Source organism: Fringilla coelebs (genome assembly GCF_963513975.1).
Source record: "Fringilla coelebs genome assembly, chromosome: 9".
NCBI lineage: Eukaryota > Metazoa > Chordata > Aves > Passeriformes > Fringillidae > Fringilla > Fringilla coelebs.
In genome coordinates this window covers 19,062,589-19,086,795 of record NC_140067.1, presented here as the reverse complement: position 1 = coordinate 19,086,795, position 24,207 = coordinate 19,062,589, and the positions used below count along the sequence as shown (strand labels likewise).

Below are 24,207 nucleotides of genomic sequence, written 5' to 3'. Positions count from 1 at the left end.
AGGACAAACTCAAAGCGTGCTATCCACTACCTCCCAAAACTCTGTGCTAGCTATTCCTCTTTGGTTAGTTAATGAGTTATAGACTTAAAGCTACTTAAAAAAAAATAAAAATCCAAATACAAAAGTATCACAGTGAGAAAATGTGCACATGCTCCCCAATGCAAAGGTTACAGAAATCAGTAAGCCCTCCTCAAATCCTTTCTGTTCCCACAAAACACGTGCTGCCTTCCCTTGTCCAGTCATACCTCATAGAAGAGCCTTTCCTCTGTGAGGAAACACAGATAAAAATGCAAATTCATTTTTCCTTTTCAGCAACAAGTCTGTGACGAGATCTATCCTTCTGCTGGAAAACAGAATTGGGCTGTCAAGTGAAAGCCTGGAAGCCATTGATTTACAGACAGGGGTTTCTGTTCCTTTACAGAAAGGAGCTACTGTTCCTTAGTACGGCAGACTGTTCCAAAGCTGCAGGCATCCTATTCCAAAGCAAAGAGGGAAAGGGAAAGATCAGGACACACACCTGGTCTTTCCTTTTAACATCCTGGCAAATATTGACAGGTGCACCTGAAATATTAAAACCAGACCACATGTCACAGAGTTCCAGGCACGTGGTAATTTTTTGGCTTTTTTGGTCTCTTCCTGTACAACCAGCTTTAAAGTGTTCTCAACCTGCTTTTTGTTTTTTGGACACTTTTCTTAAGAAAGTAACTGATTATATCACTTGAACACTCCCACCACTATGATTCACGAAATCAAAAGTATTACTGTGTAAGGCCAAACTCCAGTTGAGAGATTACTAGCAACACTTCCCACCTCATTTCAGAGCCCTGCAGATCCCATGCTGTACCTGGCACCGCCGTCAGCCGCTGCTCTACACACACATCTTACCTTAGGCTGCACTGCAGGGGGAAATGGCTAAATGTGACTTTTCAAAGATTGTGCCACATTGAATGTTACATGTAAAAGAGTTAATATTAACACAGAATGCCCATTTAGATACTTTTGATGGCCAAGTAGCAAAGCTACTGCAATTACAACATGTTGGGACAGATTCACAGTTCACAAAGCTAAACAAGCCCTAGGCAGAGCTCTGATATTTCTTTAATGTCTTGCTCTGATAAGACAAACAAACAAAATGTTGATAAAACATGTAATTGCCAACAGAAGAAAGAAGCTATTTTTACTTGACTGACAAAAGTGAAATTCTTCCTTTCCCATTTACAATACTTCACTAAGAAATCTCCTTCTCAATCAGATGAGGTACTTTGGTAAACATTTTAAAACACCTTTCTATTACACATTTTCTTTAGTACAAGACAGATGTGATAAAGAGCATGGAGGGGGTGGTGGCAGGGAACAAAGGAATAAAGACATTTTTACCACTTGCCATTCTACTGGTAAGGGACTCCTAAAATGCTTTTATATAAATGCACCATCACAGGTGTCACACAAGTCACCCAACATTAACATCTGTTGGGAACCTGAAAACCAATGATTTTTAAGACAGTTTTTTTTTGTTGTTGTTTATTAGTTCCAGATTTTTTTAGTGTTTCTGACTATATGCAAATACTTCAAGTGAAGTGTTCATAACAGTCCAATTGATCTAATTGCAGCAAGGTTTCTTTGTGAATTTTTTTTTGTTATTGTTTTAAACAGAATATCAGCATGCTTTTATATTTACCTATTGCACAATTAATTGTTTTTAATTATATTTCCTATTAAAGTAATTCCACTACTAGAACAAATAGGTCCAGAGAACCCATTTTGGTCTGTTGGCTCAAGGACTCTCATAACAAAATAATAATAATAGAACAAAATAATAATAATTTAAAAAAACCCACCAAAACTCTAATTAAGCCATAACATAGAAATATACAGAAAAAGCCTGGAAGAGTTCATGAGTAAACAACACTTGTTTAAAAAACACCTCTGTAATAAAGTACAGTACAGTATACAGATGCCATACCATAATATCTCCAGATGGAGCTGTTACAGACAATGATAATGCCTTGAAAATGCTTATTATGAGCTCTTCATTTTTTGAAATCATGGTTTAAAAAAATCTTCAGAGGCTATTTAAAGCACAAAAACTACTTTGAAGGTTCTACCAAAAAGTTGATTTATAATCAGTAAAAAAAAAAAAGAATGAACATTACATCTGAGCAAGCAGCCATCACAACCCTTCTGCTGCTCCCAGGTTAGAACAGTAACCTCCAGCCCATGTTCCCAGAGTTATTCCATCTGCTCCAACACTACAAGCTGATGAAAGCTGGAGTATTCCTCCCTTTGTACTTCAGTGAGAATGTTAACATTCTTACAACAGTTTTATAGAAGCAACAGAATTATAATATTATAATTTAATAACAGATTCCTGTTATTAAATCAGCCTTCTAAAAATATAAAAATATTTGATATTGTGAAATTGTCTTTCAATCATACTTCAATTTTCAGTTTTAATAAGGAGTACCTAATTAGAACCATCACTTTAGAACTATGACTTTCTGCTCATTTCACGTAAATAGACAAACAGTTAAAAACATATTTACTAAGATTAAATAGAATTGAATAGCAAAAACCATACAATCTGACAATGTTGTCATGTGCTCTTTCAAAGAGTGCATAGGACATATTTCTGCAGCAGTCAATACAGTAATTCTTTTGATGCAATCTCAGTCAAAGCTGTAAACATTCCTAATTGTAGTTTCTTGGAAACTTTTGGTTCCTTTCAAGTTTTTATTAGCAAGTTGCACTGGGCATTCCCCTGACATTTCCCCCCCCCATCAGTTGCAGACAGCATCACCCTCCACCTGTAACCCCTCTGGCTGTTCAGAACTACTCTTCAGCATTTCTTCAATATATGCAGGGCAGTCATCCTTCCCTTGCAGTGCACAGTGACACTTCCCGCATGCCAGTGCTAGCAAGGCCCCCAGTGCATGATCTCGAGAAGCAGGTTGATGAGGAAGTCTGCTATGCCTTAATGGGATTTCCTGCAGGTTTGGGATCATAACCGTATAGAAAAGTAGCTGCTATTACAAGGATGGCTCCGAGGAAAAAGACACTGAATAGAATAGAGATAAAAAAAAAAGTTTGTTTTAGGTGATGCAAATTTATTTATGCAACACAATCAAAAGAGAGGACATTTTTTTCCATGAGGAAAACAGAAAGATAAATTATATTTGTTCAATTGATAACGAGCAAAATAATTTGTATGTATTTATTTCAGAGGAATGCAGAAAGTTGTTGAGGCAAGAAACTTGTAACTACAAATTAATGTACCATTATACTAACATATTCTGAAAATTAAAATTACACTTCCATGGAATTTCCAAAAGCAATCAGATCAATCCTTTTTTTCTTAAACTTTTACCTAAAGATGTGTGCAAAATGGAATCAGGAGCTGAAGAAAAGCAGCTTCTGTGGTTACCCACCCATTCTTATACAACATACATGGAGTTGTTGGAGCTATGTTTGCTTTGAAGTCCAAAGCTTATGTCAAAACAAATTACTGCTGCCCAAGAACAAGTTTGCAAGTCAGTATAATCTAATTTTTGTCAGATACAGAAAGATCTGTCTCATGAAAAGACAATAAAGGCATCTTTTCTATTGTGACTTTTTGGTCTTTCAAGTTGTTTTGATAGGCAAAGTCTGATAAAAAATAACAGAAGTCAGCAGACAATCAATACACACTTTAGAAAAGAATCTCCTCACAGACATGACAACATCAACAATTTCATCTTCTGAACCAAATGCTAAAAAAACTGTGGCATATGATACAATAATCCTTCAGAGAACACCTTTAGCCTATTTTGGGACATGGCCTCTGGCAACACATTAAAGCACTTAAGTACTTTACATCTATTACCCCTATCAAAACAGTTTGTTGATGTGACAGAAACAATTACACAGTTTTAGTTCAAATGCATTGTCAGCATAAGCAAGGTACTAAAGATTAAGTTTGATTAACTCAAGTTACTGAAGTTTTATTAAATGGGATCGCTTCAGGTTCTACATACTGCTACTTGGCTGTATTCAATTTTCAACATGTTTGCAGAAGTTGTTAAGTTACTTATTAATTTTCCATTTGAACACACAGAAATTCTTAAAACACTTTCTACATTTGTTTTAATGGGACAAATATAATCTACTTGTAATTTAAGTTCAATGTCTTCTACTTTTAAGACTAAATAGCTATTCCATTTCCTTTTCTGAATGCTTAAACCCTGGTAATACAGAATCACAGAACGGGTAGGGATAGAAGGGACTACAGTATTGCAAATATATATTTTTAGATAAAAAGATGTCTCTTTGTACCAGATACAAAATTCATAAATATTATTCAAAATATTTTTGTTATGACTACATGTAACATATGCAAGGAGTGTTGATCAGTCATAAGTAAAATCCTATTCCTACACCTGGAAGTGGGATTGTTAATTCTATACTCCATACAGGAACATGCACTGCCAAGACAAGCAGAGTTCTCAAGCTACACATGTACAAAACCCGTGGCACACAGAGCCACCACAGTCTGATCCCCAAAGCATCAGGACACTGTACAGGGCCTAGAAGAACGGAGCAAGCACTTCTTTTTCTTTCTCAGCCGTTCTCACTACTAAATGTGGCATTGCTTTTAGAAAAAGCTCTGCCTTTGGCCTTCTGGGTGCCCTTGGGCAACTCACTGCTGCAGCGTCACTCCCATGGGTGCGTGACTGCAGTCACCCGTGTTAGAGCCTGTGGTGCGGGCAATGAGAGGCAGCACAGAGGCGATGTCCCCGCAGTGCGGGACACGGAGCAGCGGCAGCCCCTGGTCCCGGGGCCCGCAGCGCCAGGAATGCGGTGCCCGCGCGGGGCCGCAGGGGGCGCGCCCGGGCTGGACAGCGGCCCCGGAGAGCGGCAGCAGCCGCAGGGAGCGCGGCCGCCGCAGGACCCCGAGCCAGCGGCTCCTCAGCCGCCTGAGAAACTCACTGACAGCTACGGGATGAGGCTAAACTTTGATGTGCAATCTGGACCTAGACATTCGCAAAGTGCGGCTTGGATGGGATTTGGTTTTTATTTCTTTTCGCAGTTATATCTGGTAAGCAGAAAGTTTTCAACTATTTTGTTTTAGTATACAGGGAAAATAATTCTTACCTTGTAGGGACAAAATCTTGCAGCCAGAAATAGGAGATCAATGTTGACAGTATAATGGAGAGAGAAGTTGCAAATCCCTTTAAAATGTTGTCCGCATATTTTATAACAGCAGCAATCACCAGCCCTCCAAGTGCCTGCAAAAATAATGAGGTTTGCATTCAAAACTGGTAATTTGACTGAGAGCATCTGTTTTGACACCATGCACCTACTTTAGGAAAAGCTTTTGTCTACGTTGAGGAGCAATACATTTATGTTATATTAGGAATATGAACTATTGAAAATAAATATTGGAGGAGTAGTTCTTTCCCCATTAAAGAAATTGTTGATCACATTACTACCATTAAATGAGTGGAAATGCTTGTACTGTACATTTTTAGCCACATGAGGAAGGGCATGTAGAGAGATAAGCTTTTAATTTGCACAATACTTAATCACATACTTGCTATATATTTTCCAGATTTTCATTTAGAGTACGATAATAATAATAGATCAGACTTTCAACTGTAGAATTCTCAGCACCTTCAATGACACCCATTAGTTTCCCCAGTTATTTATAAAAGAGTAAATCTCTGAGTGCCTTCACAGAAACATGCAACACAAGGTCTCACCTGTAGAACAACCACCACCCAAGTAAGTTTATTGTATCCTTGAAAAAATCCATTCTTTGACAGTTGTTCTCCATCATAAATGTAAACACCCATCAGTCCAAATATGCTACCAAAAAATCCTGAAAGTACAAGATTGGTTTAAAAGCTTCAGGTGAAAAACATGCAAATGCATTCCTTGTCCTTAAAGGCTGCTCATGTATTTCTGATTTTAAAATTGGACTGTCACTTGCAATACCATCACATACAAATGCAATCAGTTTGCTGTCCGCTTTTAAAAGCTATTCTCCACACTTGAAACAAGTTTTGATTGTTTCCTTTAAGATATCCTTATATACTTATCTTCCATTGCTTTCTACTGGAATGGAGTGATTTTTGTTTGTGGCATATAGCAAAATTCAAAATTCAATTAAATGCAATTTCAGTTTTCCTGAAACTAGTCATGACTGAAGGCTGAAGTCACCCTATAAGCTGGAGAGAAAAACAAGGAAAACACTCAGTGGAAGAGAAGGTCTCTGGCACAGCAGGAGCAGCAATTAGCAGTTTGTCAATTCAGACAAGGATCTTTGAAATGGGATTCTCCTGAGACAGTCTCAAACACAATGAATTTTTACTAGTAGAGACTTAATGTCAAAAGCTGAATCTGAAGTGAGACTGTGAAGTTTTTACTTTGGTGAGTCCACTGTTCTTCTATCAAATGGGATAGAAGAACTAATTTCTCAAGCATGTAAGCAGCTATTCTGTGACTGACGTCTGCTCTAGTCCTGAGCAGGAAAGGGGCAACACTTTTTTCTATTCCTTCTCTGTGAAAAGATTATTTTCGTCACATTTCTCAGCATATGAAAGAGACAGAATTGTTTTGAAGAAAATAACACCTTCTGTTTGACAAGAAATAATTCTTTTTGTAGGTAGAATGAAAAAATGTAGTTATCATTCAGATTAAACCATTTACTTGTATTTTCCAATTGATCTGTTAAGATAAAGAAATACAATAACCAATTCATACACCCTTATTATGGTATTGGTGTGCATTAAAAACAATTCTAATTTATTTTCCCATTATTTTCTACAGTTTTAATAATTCTCTATGGATATGAAAATGAAAACCTGGTTGGATATACAGGTTTTTTGTTTGTGTTTTAAGAAAAGCTCTATTTCAGAGCTCTTGCTTATGAATGCCTTTCTCCTGAATAATAGAGTGTCTGAAGTGGGCCACTACCTTGCACTTGCAGAAAGAAGACACCAATGCATTTTTGAAAACGTGATTTCAAATTTTACATATTTTGTGAAAGCTGTACTGTAAAAGCTGTGTTTATTTTTATATGTATTTAATATGTATTGTTTAACTGCATTTATGTATTTAAATAGTTTCTAAAAACTTAATGAAATATGACAACATTTTTGAACTGAGAACAACCTCAAACATATTCTACTGACCTTCCTATTGAGGCATATTAAGCTCACTACAGAAGTAAATACAAAACTCAGGTGATCTGATTCTCACTATAATCAGGCATTTATGTCGTCATATATCACTGTCCTAGTCATTCATAACCTTGAAGAGTCAGCATTCAGACACAGTCTGTTGTGATCTCCTTGTTTCACAAAGAATTACTGGAACATTCAATATACAGCCAGGCCAACTATCAAACTAAGTGTACATACCTCTGTGCGCTGTAGAAAAATATGAACAATATTTTAGAAGAGATTACTGATTTTTCAAAAATTATGAATTCTTACTGGAAATTATTTCAGATATCCATTGCCCATGAAAGCACTTTTAGCATCAAAACTGAGAGTAATAATAATAATCAGCTTTCCTTGGCAATGGATTTTATATTGCAGTTCCACCCAAAGTGCCAAATCTTACCTTAAATCCTTATCCCAGCTAGCAATCCTTCTCTGCCCCCAAAATTCCCTAATATAACGTTTCCTGATGTATTCCCTACACTCTGTCCAGGAAACTTAGTTTGACTAGACACTGTTTCCATAAATACAAGCAGATAGTAAGGAGAGGTTTTGATTCCTTCCACTATACTCAGGTTTCAAAACACTTATGGTCATGTAAAAATGTTTTAATGTATTAAAAATTAACTTCTGCTTTTTTAACTGAAACCACTTCTAATTAAAATACAGTAGTAGGAAAATTAATGGAAAAAAAGATGGCTTATTGACCAACTAACTAATTACAAAAGAAGCCACAGCATCTCCTGTTCTTATAGTACTGTCCTACATTCTACCAGACTCACCACACAGTTCTGATCCACTAAATTATCCCATGACTTAACTTTACACTGTGGATTTGATCCCTAGTCCATCCAAGGTACTGGAAAGGCCAAATTCTGCTCAGTGCACTCATTCAAATATGCCATAAATAGTTTTTGCCTACAGGTGAAGACTAGAGTGGTTAATATAGGTGATGTTAATATAAAGGGATGCACACTGATAGGTGCACTGTATGTACAGCTGTACAAATAGTTAAGATGAACTCTCCCCAGTGATTATGCACACAAAAGAAACTGACCTTTGGTATTGAAATAACAGTAAATAATTACCTCCACTTTTTTCACAAACAAAGCAGATTTTATAGCTTGCGCTTTTAATACAAAAGGCTGCCTTCCCAAGCACAAGAGAAAAAGAAAATGTTAATTTAAAACATCTCAAAACACTGACTTGGAAATGAATTTTGTTTTAATATTCCTATGTTCTCTACAAAATAGTAAAAAAAATTCAATTAACAGTTTCTGCACAAATGTACAGTTACTCTATTAACAAAGTAAATCAAGAACTAGACTGAAATCAGAAAGTAACTGCTATAATTCCCTCTAGCAGAGATTGACTTTTGGTTTTAAAATAACATATATGCAGTATACTAAAATGTTGGTGGTATTTTTTATTTATATATTTAGTTTGCACAATTGTCTTAATGCTTCAGAATGCAATATCTCTAAAAGATGATTAAAATTAAACTTACCAAGCTGAATGTTTCTGATCCACACAGACTGCTTAGTTTCCTTTAAAATTTTCTCGAAATAAACTCCAGCAAATCCACTAGAAAAGCACGCTATGAGAACTGCAATCAGGCCTACAAACTGCGATCCTGCTGAGTGCTCCTTAGCAGGTGTTGCTTGAGAGTCTGAAGGCCACTGGATGTAAAAACAATTACACAAAAGTCACTGATGAAATCAAGTCATGAGCATCTACAAAATGTAAATTTGTTTTCAACCAATAGTAACAGTCACTAAATACAATCACATACTTGAAAAGTTGTGTATTTTGCACCGTAAATACTTTTAAAGGACTGCAAAGCTACAATTATTTCCCTATGTATTTGTAAGGAGTAAAATTGTGCCTGAACTGGGAGAATACTCATCAATTTAAACAGCTGCAGGATTTATATATTATAAGCAAGAACTGGTTTTGAATCCCAGAGTGACTTATCATGGTCATTCTCTGCCACCAACTTGTGCCACTCAACAGTTGTTTACCTTACAAATATAAGCACAGTTAGAAAACTCCTTACACCAGCTGTCTTTAAGGTAGGATGAATTGTCTTTTTCATGTGCCCCTCTTTGGTGATTGTGCAGACCAGTTAAATCTTGCAATGTGTCTAAGGCTAACTGAATAAAATGCAATGCCATGGACAAAAACTTTCTGTGGAGTCTGTTAAATACTGTCAGAGTATTTTGTTCTCAGTTTTCATTATTGAATTTAATCACCATATCTTTTTCCAAATCCTTAAATTTTAAAATAAAGATTTCCAGGTTTACTAAAATCTGCTAAAACTTCTTAAAATAGTCTCTTGTCCTGTGATCCTGCCCTCTGAAAACTATGAACTCTGATACCTGCACTATTGAAAACTGAGGCCAATTTAGGTTTTTGAAATTAGCCCAAAGTAAATTTGCCATGCTGAATCCATATGACAAAATAAACACAGTCTGTACTGGCAGAGAAGATCTCTGAATTCCTAATGCCTGAAGAAATGTGCTAATAAAATTGCTATCATTATTACTTGCAAGTTGCTCCAGAGGCCCTGTCACATTCTATAGTAGAGCACTGGGTTGCAAAAGAGGTGTTATCTTCTGCCTTTGAACCATTTCTGGTGTCCTCCAGACCTGGCCAGTTGTGATTCGTAGCTACTGACTATACTCTGGTGCTTGTGTGCAGCTGGCAGAATCAGAAAGCTGGATAATCAGTATAGAAATCCATGTTTCTTGAATAAACACATTAAAACCCCACAGATCACCTGCTGATATTTACCTGCACAAATGCCACTCCTGTCATCAATATTACTAGTGACAGCCACTGGTACACACCCAGTTTCTTGCTCAACATGGACACAGAAAACAATGCTGTGGTGAGAATTTTCAGTTGATACGTAACCTAGAAGAACCAGGAACAGTTACTACTACTATGTCACAATTCATGTTTTGTTTTGTTTTGTTTTTTAACTTACAGAAAATTCCAAATATGCAATACCTGGTATGTGGCTGCATCTAGGTTTGACAATGCTACATATAGCAAGTTGTTCTGAAGAGTGTAAATTCCTGAAGGAATAGCAAGTTTAAGGGTTTCCATGGGTTTGTTAAGGATTTCATCCCGTAGCACTCTGTTCAGAGTCCGTAAATTGCATTCTACCCAAAGAAACAGTAAAAGAAACAGACATTCACTAAAAAGAAAGGAGTGGAAAAAAGAGAAACAGCAATGTTCTGTTCTTAAAGTGTTGCCCCTTTTTATAGCTATCACTACACCAAGATCTGGAAATACCATCTATGTTTCTTTCACTTTCACAGGCCTTGTATACTTCCTTACAGAAATATGGCTGCAAGTGTCTTCCTGCAGCCTGGAATAACAGAACAAAAACAATTATTCAAAATACTTTGAGTTAAACTTATTGAAACTGTATCAAAAATTCAGGATAATATATCAAAGAGTACCACCTAAAAAGTGCATATTTAGAATCCTACAGAGTCATCAATATTTATGAATAGACAATGACGCTTTTAGGCTGTTGAAAATCAGAAACCAAATAAATTCAGTTTTAAATATACAAAATAAGAACTAGATTAAATGTGAATATAGTTTTCTTTTTTTTTAGCTTTACACTATGATTCTTCCTGTAACAACAAAATTGCTTCTTCCCTTCTGCATCTGCTGTTTCTCACTGGTTTCTAAATTATCATTCATCCTTTGGACACACTTAAAGCTTTTCATTTTTTCCTACTTCCACATACAGATTTCTTAAAATGCCTGAGCAAACACAAACTTTGAGATGTTAGCATAAAATTCATTTCTGCCCTCCTCAGTATCCATTCTCTTAAGCAAATACACAGTATGATTATTGTCTTTTCAAGAATATTTCTTACACAAGGTGAAGGGAAATGCTTTGTTGTATGCCTGTACTCACATGGCTGCTTTGCAGTTGCCACTACAATACAGCATATTGATTAGGAAAATTACTTGGTGCAAAATTTGACACATACTGCTGTCTTTGTAGACTAATAGAATACAGGCCAAAATCTTCAGAAGTTCAGCAATAACTACTGCAGTAGAGGATAAGTAACGAGGTCCTTCTTCTTTCAGCGTCCGAGAATAGCGCATGGTCAACACTAAACTTGTGGTCTGAAAAACCAGGATGCCCAAGGAAAGGTACTTTAAATTGGCAGACATTTCTTGACCTTTTCCTTTCTGAAACAGAAAAAAAGAAACAAACCCAAAGGTAATATTGCAGATATTGGGAATCACTGGTTTCTTTATGTAGGTGAAGGCTCAGAAGGTATTTTCAAGGTGAAGGTGTTTTCTGCTGGGATACAGCAGAATACCCAGCACTCCTGCTGCAGTGAGCTGTTCCCAGACTGAAGAGATCTTCCCACTCTCCCACCACTCCCAAGGCTGTCAGGTTGCAGTCTCTGCCTTGCCAGGTGGCACCATGCCAGTAAAAGAAGGGTGAAGGCTGGGCTCCTTTAAATGAGAATAAGAAGTATGCCTGGCAATGAAGGGAAGGGAGAGTTGTGGGAAAGCAGAGTTGGAGAGGAAGATGTGGGGTAAGGCAGCTTTAGGGGAGGCAGCACTAAACCTGTCCTGCTGATTATCCTGCCCAGAAAAAAATTAATTAAATATAGATGACTAGGTGACTGCAACTGCTTTCTCAGGCTGCACTGACTACCACAAACTTCATGTTAGTACAGCTGTACCATCCTTATCTCTACCAGGAACTTTCACCACGTTGATGCAGTTTCCTTTGCAATTTGCCACCAGTTTAAAGGATTAACTTATTGCAGAAGACTAATAGAGACAGTAATTTTTCATTTTGCAAGCACAATATCTGACAAGGAGATTAAAAAAAGCTTGCTGCTACTCAGACTATCATATAATTTTTGCTATGCTTCATATAAAGAACTTTCATACACAGAAACTAGTGTTTTCTATAAAATATTAACTTCTACTCCCTTCATTGCCCTCTTATTCAAAAACAGAACCATTTTTTAGGTCAAAGTTAAATCAAATCAATAACCAGACGTTTACAACTATGTTTACAAGCAAAAGAAGAGTAACAAGCCAAGACAATGCATGTGGTTCTCAATTTCAGAAGTCAAGACACAGCCCACTTGCTGGGTGCATATGGCAGAGCTGTCCGTGTGTTTTACACCTGCAGGTGAACAACTTCTGACTCATTAACTACGCAGGTTTGTCCACACTGCTCAAGCATGTGCTGGTACCTCTTAAGTATTTGTGGCTAGAACTGAAGCAGTTTCTTGCTAACTGCACTTCTCTAGCTCAAGATACATTTCACTGCTGGTTTTGTAGACATTTGGAGAGCTACACCTTTCAAATATTTCTGATTTGTCCCTATCTAGTCTCTAAGCAGTCTAGTCTCTCTTTATAGATTTTCTCCAGTAAAATATTCATAGTCAAATTATTACCTGTACGACATTGACACTTAAAAGACATTGCAGTAACCTGCAAAGAGGAGTGAATTATCAACAGCCACAAAGATATGAAGCACACACTTGTATCCTACACAATAAATTCATCTCAAAAATCATGCCTTTGTAAAAATATTTGTAAAAGCATCCTGGCAAATAAGGAAGAAAAAGATGCCAGGATGCCGAAACTAAGGAAGAAACACACAAGGTTTCATTAAGGAATCTTAATAGGAGATACTTTTTTGTATCTCATATACTTTTGTATGAACTATACTCCTTTAACTTCTGAAGAAACAAATACTAAAGATGTTTGTTTTTAGTTTTCAAAATGCTTCTGAACAAAATACAGATAATGAGAACACACATATCCCCTCCTGACTCGGACCCAAATTTCTGCATTCTGTCAGCCTGTGAAATGACAAAGGGTTTTACAAATGTTAAAAATCATCAGATATCAATTCTGTAACCTTCAAAATAGGCAATAATATTAAAAATAATGTTCACATTATTTTTTTTGGTAAAATACAACCATCTATTTATGAAGCAGCTTAAAATGTAATTTTAAAAATAACTCACTAGTATGATAGTGAGCAAGTACCAAAGTAATCAGCATGAAAATAAATCAACAAGCACAACACTTTGATAAGCCCATAAGCAAAGCCATAAAGAATCCATACCACATCGTTAACTTCTGTCTTCTCTTCCTCAGAAGTCATGATAGAAAAAGGGAACTTTCCCCAAGCAATGTATTTCAAAAAGGCACCAGTAGCAGGAAATATTTCCTGCTAATGCAAGGAAGTCACTAATGCATTTCAGAGTTCCAAAAGTGCACATAGAATGGAACCTAAGTGTCCAGCATAATAGCTGAAATAAGGGTATTTTTTAAAAGTTGTCCTGTCAGTGGTCAACAAGACAGGCTTGTAGACAGCAAGTGCATGAAGTTTCATGCTGTACTTACAAGCTGGTTCACCGAGCAGGAACTAGAGCTCTGAAACGTACACATGCCAATAATATAACCACTCTCTCCTAAGCACACAGAACACCTCATCACCTCTCCTGGTCCCTTCTCTTCTAAAAGACCGGCTTATCAGCTCACAGACCTCTTCTGCAAACTGGGAGCAATCCACAAAAGGAGAAAAATATTGAACTTTAAAGAGTTGGGCTGTCTTCAACTGCAGTCTCAGAGCACCTTTATATTTACAGGCGACTATCAGAGATGTAAGAGCTCACTTGTAGCCATGAGCTCCTGCTACCTTCACAGCAATAGCCTGTGCAGTCACAGAACAAATGAACCACTGCCTTCAGTAACAGCCCACACCTGGATTGTCTTAAACCAACAATGAGATCAAAGTTCCCAGTGCATTTCCTGTACAGAGTTACAACTTGGATGTCTTACTGGGCTTTGGGTTAGGGTTACTAGGGTTACTTTGGGTTGGCTTAGAGTACTCCATACTCTGCAGGATGCATCTGTTTGAAAACTCAGATTTAAGTTTGTTAATTCAAAGACTAGAAGTTGAGTGGTGACATGAACTCTGTCTTTGGAACTGTACCTTACACCAGGGTGTGCCAAGGACCTGCAGTTCCCTGACTATAATACTAACTAACTCATCTCAGGGACTGGGCTCGTTACTTTCTCTTCTGTTAGTCTATGTTAAAAAAAACCAGTTCCTTCTGCGTGATTTCCTTGGTGTGCCAGGGACACACCCTGCAGCCACAAGGAAGGCAGCCCTATACACAAGCCAATACACAGGAAGCCAAGGTGGCATTTACAGCCACGTAACATTTGGATTCAGTACACACAGCTGCAAAAAATTCGGATTCTATGTGAAGAGCTGTTCTCCTTCAAAGTAAAAAGGAGAAGGACCCTGGAAAGGTTTTCAGAACACAAACCAAAGCAATCGATACAGGAAGTAATACTTTCAGCTCAAAGTACCATACTGTCCAAAGTCTGAAAAATAACTCTTCAAAAGAAGCAGATTTTTTAAAGTGGAAAATCACTTATTTCCAGCTCACAATATTAATTCAAAAATCAATACATTTCTGACTTGCAGATTTTTATCTCCCTTTGTAATACTTCCAACCCAGGCTAAAACTTATTATTTTACATTTTATTTTTATTTCATCTCTACACTTCCTTCCTCAAATACTAGTAAATTCTAATATTTACAGATGAAATTAGGCGATAATCAATGTGACTTAATGAACAGCACACCAAAACTCCTTGATACTAATCAGTGTTTATTACAGAGCAGTAAGATTATGGGACTTTTCTTAACCTTAAGATTTTGTCTTTTAAAGATCTGATGGTATAAACTTCTGAAGTTTTCACCTGTAGAAGTATCTACTGTTGCAAAATCCTATTCAAAATTAAGGATTAGTTTATGAACTGATTCTTAACTTTGTAGGACTCAAAATCAGAATTACAAGGAGTATCAGAGAAACTTACAGGAAAAACTCCAAGCACCCAACATTATCTGAAGAAGTAGATGGAAGACAAGAAAAAAATAGTAAATTCCAGCAAATCTCACAACAAAAAAGCAAGTTAAATTCACCAAAAATTTTGACAAAAACAACCTCTACTGGAAACTATTTCTTTACTCTCCCATACTCTGTCAGAAGTAAAGTTTAATTTAAAAAAAGAAAAATAAACTAACTAATATCATGCTACAAATCTTCACAGTGATGTCATTACATGAATTAAATTCCTTCCAGCCTATTTTCTTAGGTCTTATTCCATTTTATGACTAATCAGTTTAACATAGCTCAACCAACAAAAGGCATTTGTGTATCAGTTTAAATGCAAAGCCCAACAAAGAAGTAGACAACCAGCCTCTCAAAACTGCCAAAGGCAAAGTTTAAATTTTCTGTGCTACTACACCTAATTCTTCATATGGGATCTACTGGAAAATAAACACTGATTGAGTCTGTGTCATTCCAGTGGTACATGTATGGACACACTCCCTGAGCATTTGCTTTGAAGTCAGGGTAAGAGATTAAAGAAACAAGATGGTGTTCTCATATTTCTCCAGTGAAATATGAACCTAATGCTGACGCCACACTTATACAAATACAATAAGCTGTCAACAAAGGAAAAGCCCAACTGGAAGGTGGAGTATTAACTCAAAGAACCTGAAAATCCTATCTTTATAAAACCTCCTTCTATGCTTTATTTACTTTCTACACACATTGCCCTCTTCCCTGTGCTGGATAACACACAAGTAACGTCATTTTCTGCAACACAACTACATTCCTCAGAGAAAGTTATATTCTATAAATATTGTTCTTTTTTTTTGAGTGAATATAGCTTTGTATTTATCAGAAGTAGTATACAATACAACATATACCTAAAGTATAGAAATAAATGGAAGGAACCTCATGAAGATCAGCAAGGCCAAGTGCAAGGGCCTGGGCATGGGCTGGGCTAATTCAGGAACAGGCTGCCCAGAGAACTGGAGAAACTCCATTACTGTAAGTGTTCAAGGCCAGGTTGGATGGGCTTTGAGCAGCCTGGTCTATGGAAGGTGTCCCTGCTCATGGCAGGGAGTCAGAAACAGATGATCTTTAAGGTCCCTTCCAAACCATTCTGTGATTTTATTACAACTATCCCACATGGTACAGAGGGTGCATAGACCTCTCCAAATCTAGTTACATGCTGCTGAACTGCATTCTGAAGTAGATTTTACATACACACATAGAATTCAACTGCCATATTTAGACTGTTAAAATTTTACAATGTATTTCTTTCTCCCCTCACCACAAGATGAAACGTCATGTCACCATAATTGTGGTAATGCGTGTCCTGAATATTTTGTATTTCTCACTTTAAAATGTCACTACTATGTTTTCCATTTTCCTCATAGTGTGAACAGGTTTCTTATTTGTTCCCTCCCATAAGCTATCTACAATTGTCAACTGTTCCTCCCCAAATACCTTGCACTTTGCAACTAAATCACTGCAAATATCTTCATAATTTTAAAACTTACCTTGCTCTTTCTTTTGTTTTCCAGTTTGTTACTCATTTTTCTTGCTGGAGACATTACAAAGTGTACTAAGTACACTATGAAAAAAACCCAAAACTGTGCTTCTCTTGGAGCTTGTACAACTCTTCAGAAGTGTGGTTAAAAGCAAATCTTCTAGCAAAGTCTGTTTCTTACTCTTTGAGCAGAAACTGAGGAACAAAGATTTTTTTTTCGTAGAGTTTTTTTTTTCGTAGAAAGATTCCTTCAGGCAGTATTTCCAATTTCTCAATTTACATTTAAAAAAAAATCTTAACTAGTGAAAAAAACTAAAAACATAACTCCATTCAAATGGTATTTTAAAGACAAGGTGATCAAGCAGAACTGAGTAGATCACTGCAGGACCTTGCTCCTGCAACGTCATCTTGCTCCCTAAACATGACCCTATCTTGTGTGCTGATTCTGGCTGGGGTAGAGTTCATTTTCTTCACTGCAGCTGGCAGGGAGATGTGCTTGGGATTTGTGCTGGAAAGTGCTGATAACACAGGGGCATTTTCACTATTGTTGAGCAGGAATTACACTTTTCTGCCTCCCACCCCACCAGTGAGGAGGCTGGGAATGCACAAGAAGTTGGGAGGAGCACAGCCAGGAAAGCTGACCTCAAGAGACCACAGGGATATATCCCAGACCATCTGGAGTCATGCTCAGTACATAAAGCTGGGAGAAGAAAGGAGGGGTGAGGTTCAGAATATGATGTTTGTCTTCCAATGTCACTGTCCCACATCCTGGAGCCCTGCTTTCCTGGAGAGGGCTGAACACTGCCTTCCCATGGAATGTGGTAAAAGAATTCTTTGGTTTGCTTTCCTTGCATGTGCAGCTTTTGCTTTACCTACTGAACTGTCTGTGTCTCAACTCACAGGTTTTCTCACTTCTACCTTTCTGATTGTCTGCCCCACCGCACCAGGGGGAGTGAGCAAGTGTCTGTGTGGTGCCTAGTTGCCAGCTGGGGTCAAACCACAACTCTTGGCCATTTTAAAACCATACAGATGGTTTTCAAAACTGGCAAGTGCACCTAGGTTCAGAGCAGTTACAAATTAAATGGTAACTGTTAAAGATCAACCAATGATTTCTTCTCAACTTTGCTCCTAAACCTTGGCTTCTGCCAAAACTGGTGGAGGCTGTATCAGTAATTCACTGGCCATATATATTACTCAACCAGGAAATTCCATCACTGCCAAGTTTAACAAGGGGAATGCAAATCCATATTAACTATTAACCAAAGTTTAATTTCAGAGAATGCTATAAATTCCTTGGGACTCAGGCAAGGTTTTCTTACATGACAGAAAACTGAGCAGAAAGGGAACATGGGTGAGTTGTTTTATGAGCTCCCAAACGTTTTCCGTTTGTTTCTTTCTGTTGTGGGGGAAAAAAATAGCATTCTAATCTATGTATCAGGCAGGAAGAGTAAAGCATTGTGAATCTTAAAATGTGGGATCTGTGGCTAAGTGCTCTTTAAGCCCACCACCCTTATCCTTAACACCAAACCTAAGAATCCAGAGATCATATTTTTTTGACTGATGAAAATTTGGTTTGATGAATATTATACAAATCACATATTGAGTATAAATATTCTGCATTCTGGAAATTCAGGCCCTCATTGAGCTAAATGTTAACACCAGCATTTTTTTTAAGATGAAGACTTCAACTCGGCCCAGTAGTGCAATAGTTTTATATTGACATAACAGTCATTAAGCCAAACTCTGCCTGCCAGCACAGAAATTTGATACAAGCTGCCTGAACTGCATCTCGTTTTCACACAGTACATACACTGTGCTCATTATATAGATCACAGTACAGATAGATCCCAGCAGCCTCATTCAGACTGTGCAAGCAAGGAGCCATTCAGTTCTCAGTTTCAGTTCAAATGCCCACCCCTCCTCAAGCATACAGGAGGGCAATGCCATGAACCAAAGGACTCCTGGAATGCAGTTCCTGCAGATGTATCAAGCCAATGAAGGAGCTTGATTTAAGGTGCTGAAAGACTGAACATTGAATCCAGCTGGGGTTCAGCTGCAGCTTACACTTACGCTATTTATGAATTACAAATCAAGTCTGGGCGCTCAAGGCAACACAGTGTGTCAAACACCTCAGTCAAGGTGACCTACTTGGAGTAGAATAACACAAACTAGATCCTCCAGGGAAAATCAATCTGTAGGCACTGCAGCACGCTAGTAATTACAAATAAAATGAGACAACTGAACTGCACTGAAGAGATAGAAATGTAAGACAAGGTTCAGAAATCCAGTGGTAAAATCCTGAACTCCTAACTCAGAACCATCTGACATTATCATGCCAGATTCTGAGAAGTAGAGATGTTAAGAATCTCTCCTCCCCTCTAAAGACACCCCCCATTGATGTGATCCAGCTGTGCAGCCTCCTGAGCTCCAGCAAAGGCACGGAGCCCGCACAAGCAGCTTGAATACAGTGGGGACTGAAGTAAAGAAGAAGTATTGTGAAGAATAAACCCAGGCAGCAAGCAATTCCAGAAGAGTATGGGAGGAATAACTGAGTCTAGCAAGCCTGTCCCAAAGATAAGTATGTGTTGTGCTCCCTTAACACTGCCAAATCCGGAACTGGTTTATGGGGGCATGTGACTTGAATTCCACAGGTAATTGGCACAGATGATCCCCGCCTTTTTCTCGTTGTTGCAAACAATAGCATCACCTGAATAAGGAATTAGCCTGTAGGTTGTTGGAGGCAGAGCTACTCCAAACAATACATTGCTCTAAAGAAAGCAAATTTATACTTACTAGAACCAGTCTTTCCCCAAACCAGTATTTTTGCTACACATACTACTTCTACCAACCAGAACATCATGCATCCCAAACCAACAGACACTTATGGCCCGGAACTGTGATTTTCAACCATAAGTTCTTCTCACAATGCCTAACAATGTAGAAAGGAATAACGAACTACAGTTTCCAAAGGGAGAGATTATTGTCAATCACTATCTCCACAACTGTCACCTCCCTCAAACTCACCCTGTAGCCTGTAGCTCAACTTGGTGAGCACACTGGTAAGTCAAGTGCAGTGTCTATGGAGACAGGCAGCCCCACAGATTTCAAGAAAAGCAGTCCATCACCTAATGTTAATTCCAAGACCCACTTTGTCATTCTGCACATATGGTCTTTAAAAAGCAAAGATTGTCTTAGACCCCAATCCTCCTGTGTAGAGACCACCATGAAAAATAAAACTTCCCACTGTGGTGCTCACTCAGTTTTAGAAAGGTTTGTTGCACACATTCTTTATGTCCCGAATAACACACCCCTCTTTTGCTCAAAGCTATGTCAGTCTTCTTCACCCAATCATTACCCTAAAATATTTTATCTGGAATCCAAGTCTTCCTCCTCTGGTTTAAAACATAGTTTATAGGATACAATAAAATGAAACAACTTCGGGTACCTTCTGATATTTATCTTTTATCTTTCAGTTTATTCCGTAATATCTATTATTACCTTTGTTACCCCTCTATCCTCCCAGTTTCTGCTTAATCCATAAGTGCTGTACCACTAGAGCGTTTCTCACGTCAAAAACTTGGTATAAAATTATGATAACCAGGCAAATACTTGTAAAATGTGCATTTCTGTGAACTTTACATGCAGCACCACATCACGCATTGCGAGCATCTCCTCAGCAGAGCACGAGCAAGGGAGCCACAACCTCAGCAGCACTGACACAGCTCTAGGCAGATCCGTGCCCCTTCCCAACTTCACACACGGCCGCTGCCCACAGCAACTTCAACTTCACCCTCTCCTCTCTCTTGCCCAAACCGTTCCATTTCCAGACATTTCTCTCGGTGTCCCTTCAATCCCACCCTTTCCCTCCCCAGCCTGCTCCCACAGCCCTGCTTCCCGCCCCCTCCGCTAACCCCAGCCGTCTCCCCCTCCTCCAGGCCTCCCTCAGGCTCTCCCCTCACGCACAGCCCCGCACCGCTCCGCGCGGGGCGGCCCCGGTCGGGCTCCGCTCCCACCTGCGCGCCCGCCCGGCGGCCCCGCTCGCCGCTCACCGCCGGCCCAGCTCGGCTCGCTCCGGCTCCCGGTGCTTCCGGGAGCCGCGGTCCCGTCCCGCAAAGGCTCCGGCTGCAGCCGAGCCCCGCCCGCTCCGTTCCCAGGGCCGCGGCTGCAGCGAGAGCCGGGAGCGGCCGGGCGGGCGCGGGGCCGGGGCCCGGCCGTACGAGGGGCAGCGGCGCGGGGCACGGGCGGCTCCCGCAGCCCGGGGAGCGGCACGGGCCGCGATCTGCCCAGAGCGTGAGCGGGGAACTCCGCAGCCACTGACACCAGCTTTTTGTATGAAACCCATCACAAATTTATTAGAGAATGGTAGGGCTGCTTCGAATTAAGATACGGACCTCTCAAACAGAACATTACTGTGTTGTCCGATGAAACAAATTGTCCACCGAATTTTGCAGATCATATATATAGGCATAACTTTGTGCATCAATTGCAGGTTGATTTACCGATGGTTGGCAAAGGGTAGTGCCGCACATCAACACCGGGTGAAATCCTGGTCCCGCGGAAGTTGGTAGGAGAACTTGAATGGAAACCTGTCCCACCAATTGCAATTGTAAACCGTGACAGAAGCACGCTACTAACAGTGGTAATTTTAATAGCAGGCACATGTTCAATAGATAACGCATTCATTAGAAGTACGCTTTAGGTGAATGCGCTTTGTTAACACCAAACAGAAGGTGGCTCTGAGAGCTCCAGAAGAGTTTGCTGCAAGGTGTGGAACTCCTGCTGAACTCAAAACCGGGCCCTGCTATTTCAGCAAGCACACTGATGTACCTGCTTGTAGATGCACTGACGAAATTAACCGTTCAGATACATGATTTTTCACAGGTTAAATTAAATACTTGAAAAAGGGAGCCAAGATGGTATTCGTTTTATGAATTTAATTATTTTTCTATTCCTTCCAAGGAAAAGGCTTTATTTTTCAGCAGATTTTAGTTCATCAGCCTAATCTGGGGTACATGTGCCTCATATGCTTCTTTACAGAACTCTAGGTATTTGCAGTTGGTTTGAATGGAGTTCATAATGTCTTTGCTCTGATCTGTTTCATTTTTCTAACAAACAAACTTTTATTAACCCAAAAAATTTTATTCCTGTAGAGTTTTTGGGTTTTTTTTTTGCTTTGCAGTCTCCATATTGAATTTGCATTTGATTACAAAAGACTAAAACCAATACTCTGATACTACTTCAGAATCTTTTCTTCTGTCCCACGGAGAACTGCTTATCAGAAGTTTACATTAGCCTTACCTTATGCCATGATTTCCAGGCACAGTGCTCAGTTTGCATATACAACAATTTATTTCACCTTGTCCACTTTGGTTAATAACCAAATATTTCCCTAAGTATTCATCTGTCACACCAATAATTTCATGTAGGTGTTCATTGCATTCCCTATTGGAAATAAAAACATATCCTATAGGTAGGGTACCATATGGTCTCTTAAAATGATGCCTAAAACACTGACACAACTAATGATAACTACTAATGACTAAAACCAGAGATAAACTAATGAGGGACATGACATACCAGCTAGACATGCAACATAACAGCCAAGTAGCATCTGCCAATTTGACTTAATGGTATTTTTTTTTCTTACATTGAGCAATCTAATAATACAGATTATAATCCATGTTTAGGATGTCAAGTAGCACTTCAGAAGTTCATATAGACCATTTGGATACAGCAGCAGAGAGGGCAAAGGCACTCAAAACACTGAATAATATCAGGAGTTGGGAAGTTGAGTGTTTCCCAGCAGAGCTCTATAAAAAACAAAAAAGAGAGAAAAAGTTGACAAACCCATTCCTAAACAGTTCTCTTTATTGCTATTATAAAAGCATAGAAATTTTCAGAGAAATCTTTTTCTATTAGCCCCATCTATTATGTAGACACTTCTGATGTCAAATGACCATGTGCCACATTTATATCAACACATATTTTTCAGTGATAGGGTCAAAAGTATAAAGCACCTATATAGTCCCACTTTTCTTCATTTTTGTTAAGAATATTTCATTTATTATGTTGCACATGTGTTCTCAAACATTTATTCAGATGTAGGAAATTTGACAGCTTTCAGTTTTCTGTGATATTTATAGGAAGAAACCAATAGAAACTACAGAGGAAAAGTTCTTACCACTTGACTGCCGCCTGAGTAAGGTGATTGCTGAAAACAAACAAACAAATAAATTTATAGAGGTGTTCCCAGCCAATGGTTTTGAACACAGTTTTTTCTTGTGATCAACAAGATTCATGCTTAACCCACAGCATGGTTTTAAGTTGTTCAAGAAGAAGGTTGAACTAATATTGACAGAGAATGTTCTCTTCAGACCAAGCCATCCCAAAATTTCTCTAGTCACCACCCAGGTTCTTTGTTTACTGAGAAAAGAAGATTAAAGTGCTGTGATCAAAGAATTCTTACCGGTTTCCCAGAGTAAGTGCTTCCTGAGCCAGAGCCACCCTGTGAAATAATTATAAACCATTTAATTTTGTCATACCAGGCTGCAGTGGAAAGTGTCTAAAGAGCACACAGCAATCTTGAAAATGCCCTGGATATTATAGCGGGTCTGATAGTGATTTTGGTTTTACCATTTTCACTGCACTTTTCCCCCCTATTTTAATTGAATGGTCTCAAATAAGCACAGCTATGTCCTTTTCATTGCAGGAAGAGTTTCAGAGGAATGGGCCAAAGCAATGTGTCTTGTCTGAACTACAGAGTTGGAAACTGAAACAATTACCCTGAAACTTAAATGCATCATTCTTATTAGAATGACCCAACCATGTTCTTATGAGTAGAAAACTTTGCTATGGGAGGAATAAGTGCTGCCTCATTCTAAGGTTCAAGCTTGAGCAAAACTTTCCAACTTGCATTGGTAATTTTTCTCATACATTTACTATTGTAACATAATTTAAAATTCTACCCTCATTGTTGTTACCTATCTTAAAACCCAATATTCCCCATTTCTAATTTGGTTGCAGAATACTGAAAGAAGAATATCCTTACTGGCTTTCCTTGATGACTGCCTCCTGAGGAAGAGGAACCCTGAAAAAAGATACCTGTTTTTGACTCTAAGTCTATTTGTGCTTAAATAGTCTTGCTATCTGTAATTAAAGACCAGAGAAGAATGAACACTGTTTTGTATCCAGTCATCCAAAAATCCCCAGCAAAACCTTATCTGAAATACATATATTTAACATTTTCTGTTATGTGTGTTCTTTCAAATGTTGTATTGGACAATTTAATGTAAAATTCTCAAGAAAAAAGAACTAGTTTATAGTTGTGTTTAATATATGGAATAGAAAAAATAATAACATCCAATTAAACCATAATTCTTCTGGTATCAGTCTATGGTTACTTTTGAGGGAAAAAAAGAGAGCACCAACAAAAAAAGGCAAATTATAAGAGGCCTTTACTTTATAGCCCCTACTTAAAGGAAACTCTAATAAGAAAGGTAGTTGAAAATAAAAGTAGCTACAGAAAAATTAGATGTTCTGAAATCTTATTTTCTGGTGAAGTGGCTCTGCTTATTTG

General features: G+C 38.4%; 1 protein-coding gene across 3 annotated transcripts; it reads right to left on the bottom strand.

Annotated features, from left to right (window-relative positions):
- Window positions 1-356: 356 nt before the first annotated feature.
- On the bottom strand, window positions 357-20,724 carry SLC35A3 (solute carrier family 35 member A3). Of its 3 annotated transcripts, none has more exons than XM_084211537.1 (8): window positions 20,645-20,690; window positions 11,216-11,420; window positions 10,212-10,366; window positions 9,993-10,115; window positions 8,707-8,878; window positions 5,736-5,854; window positions 5,128-5,261; window positions 357-473 (listed from the first exon to the last, which is right to left on the bottom strand). In XM_084211537.1, exons 2-8 carry the CDS (start codon window positions 11,400-11,402, stop codon window positions 416-418), a joined length of 948 nt encoding a protein of 315 aa, XP_084067663.1. In that variant the 5' UTR covers window positions 11,403-11,420; window positions 20,645-20,690; the 3' UTR covers window positions 357-415. The 3 variants fall into 3 exon arrangements, with proteins under 3 accessions (XP_084067663.1, XP_084067662.1, XP_084067661.1); XM_084211536.1 differs by lacking the exon at window positions 357-473 and adding an exon at window positions 2,375-3,055 and having other exon boundaries at window positions 20,681-20,724; XM_084211535.1 differs by lacking the exon at window positions 357-473 and adding an exon at window positions 2,375-3,055.
- Window positions 20,725-24,207: the final 3,483 nt, after the last annotated feature.

Bases quoted from the DNA above. Each gene is read 5' to 3' on its own strand.
- SLC35A3 (XM_084211536.1), bottom strand. From the start codon at position 11,402: ATGTCTGCCAATTTAAAGTACCTTTCCTTGGGCATCCTGGTTTTTCAG. The intron at 10,116-10,211 runs GTATTGCATATT...TGGTTCTTCTAG, and splicing joins TAGATGCAGCCACATACCAG to GTTACGTATCAACTGAAAAT. The intron at 5,855-8,706 runs GTAAGTTTAATT...TTGTACTTTCAG, and splicing joins GATCAGAAACATTCAGCTTG to GATTTTTTGGTAGCATATTT.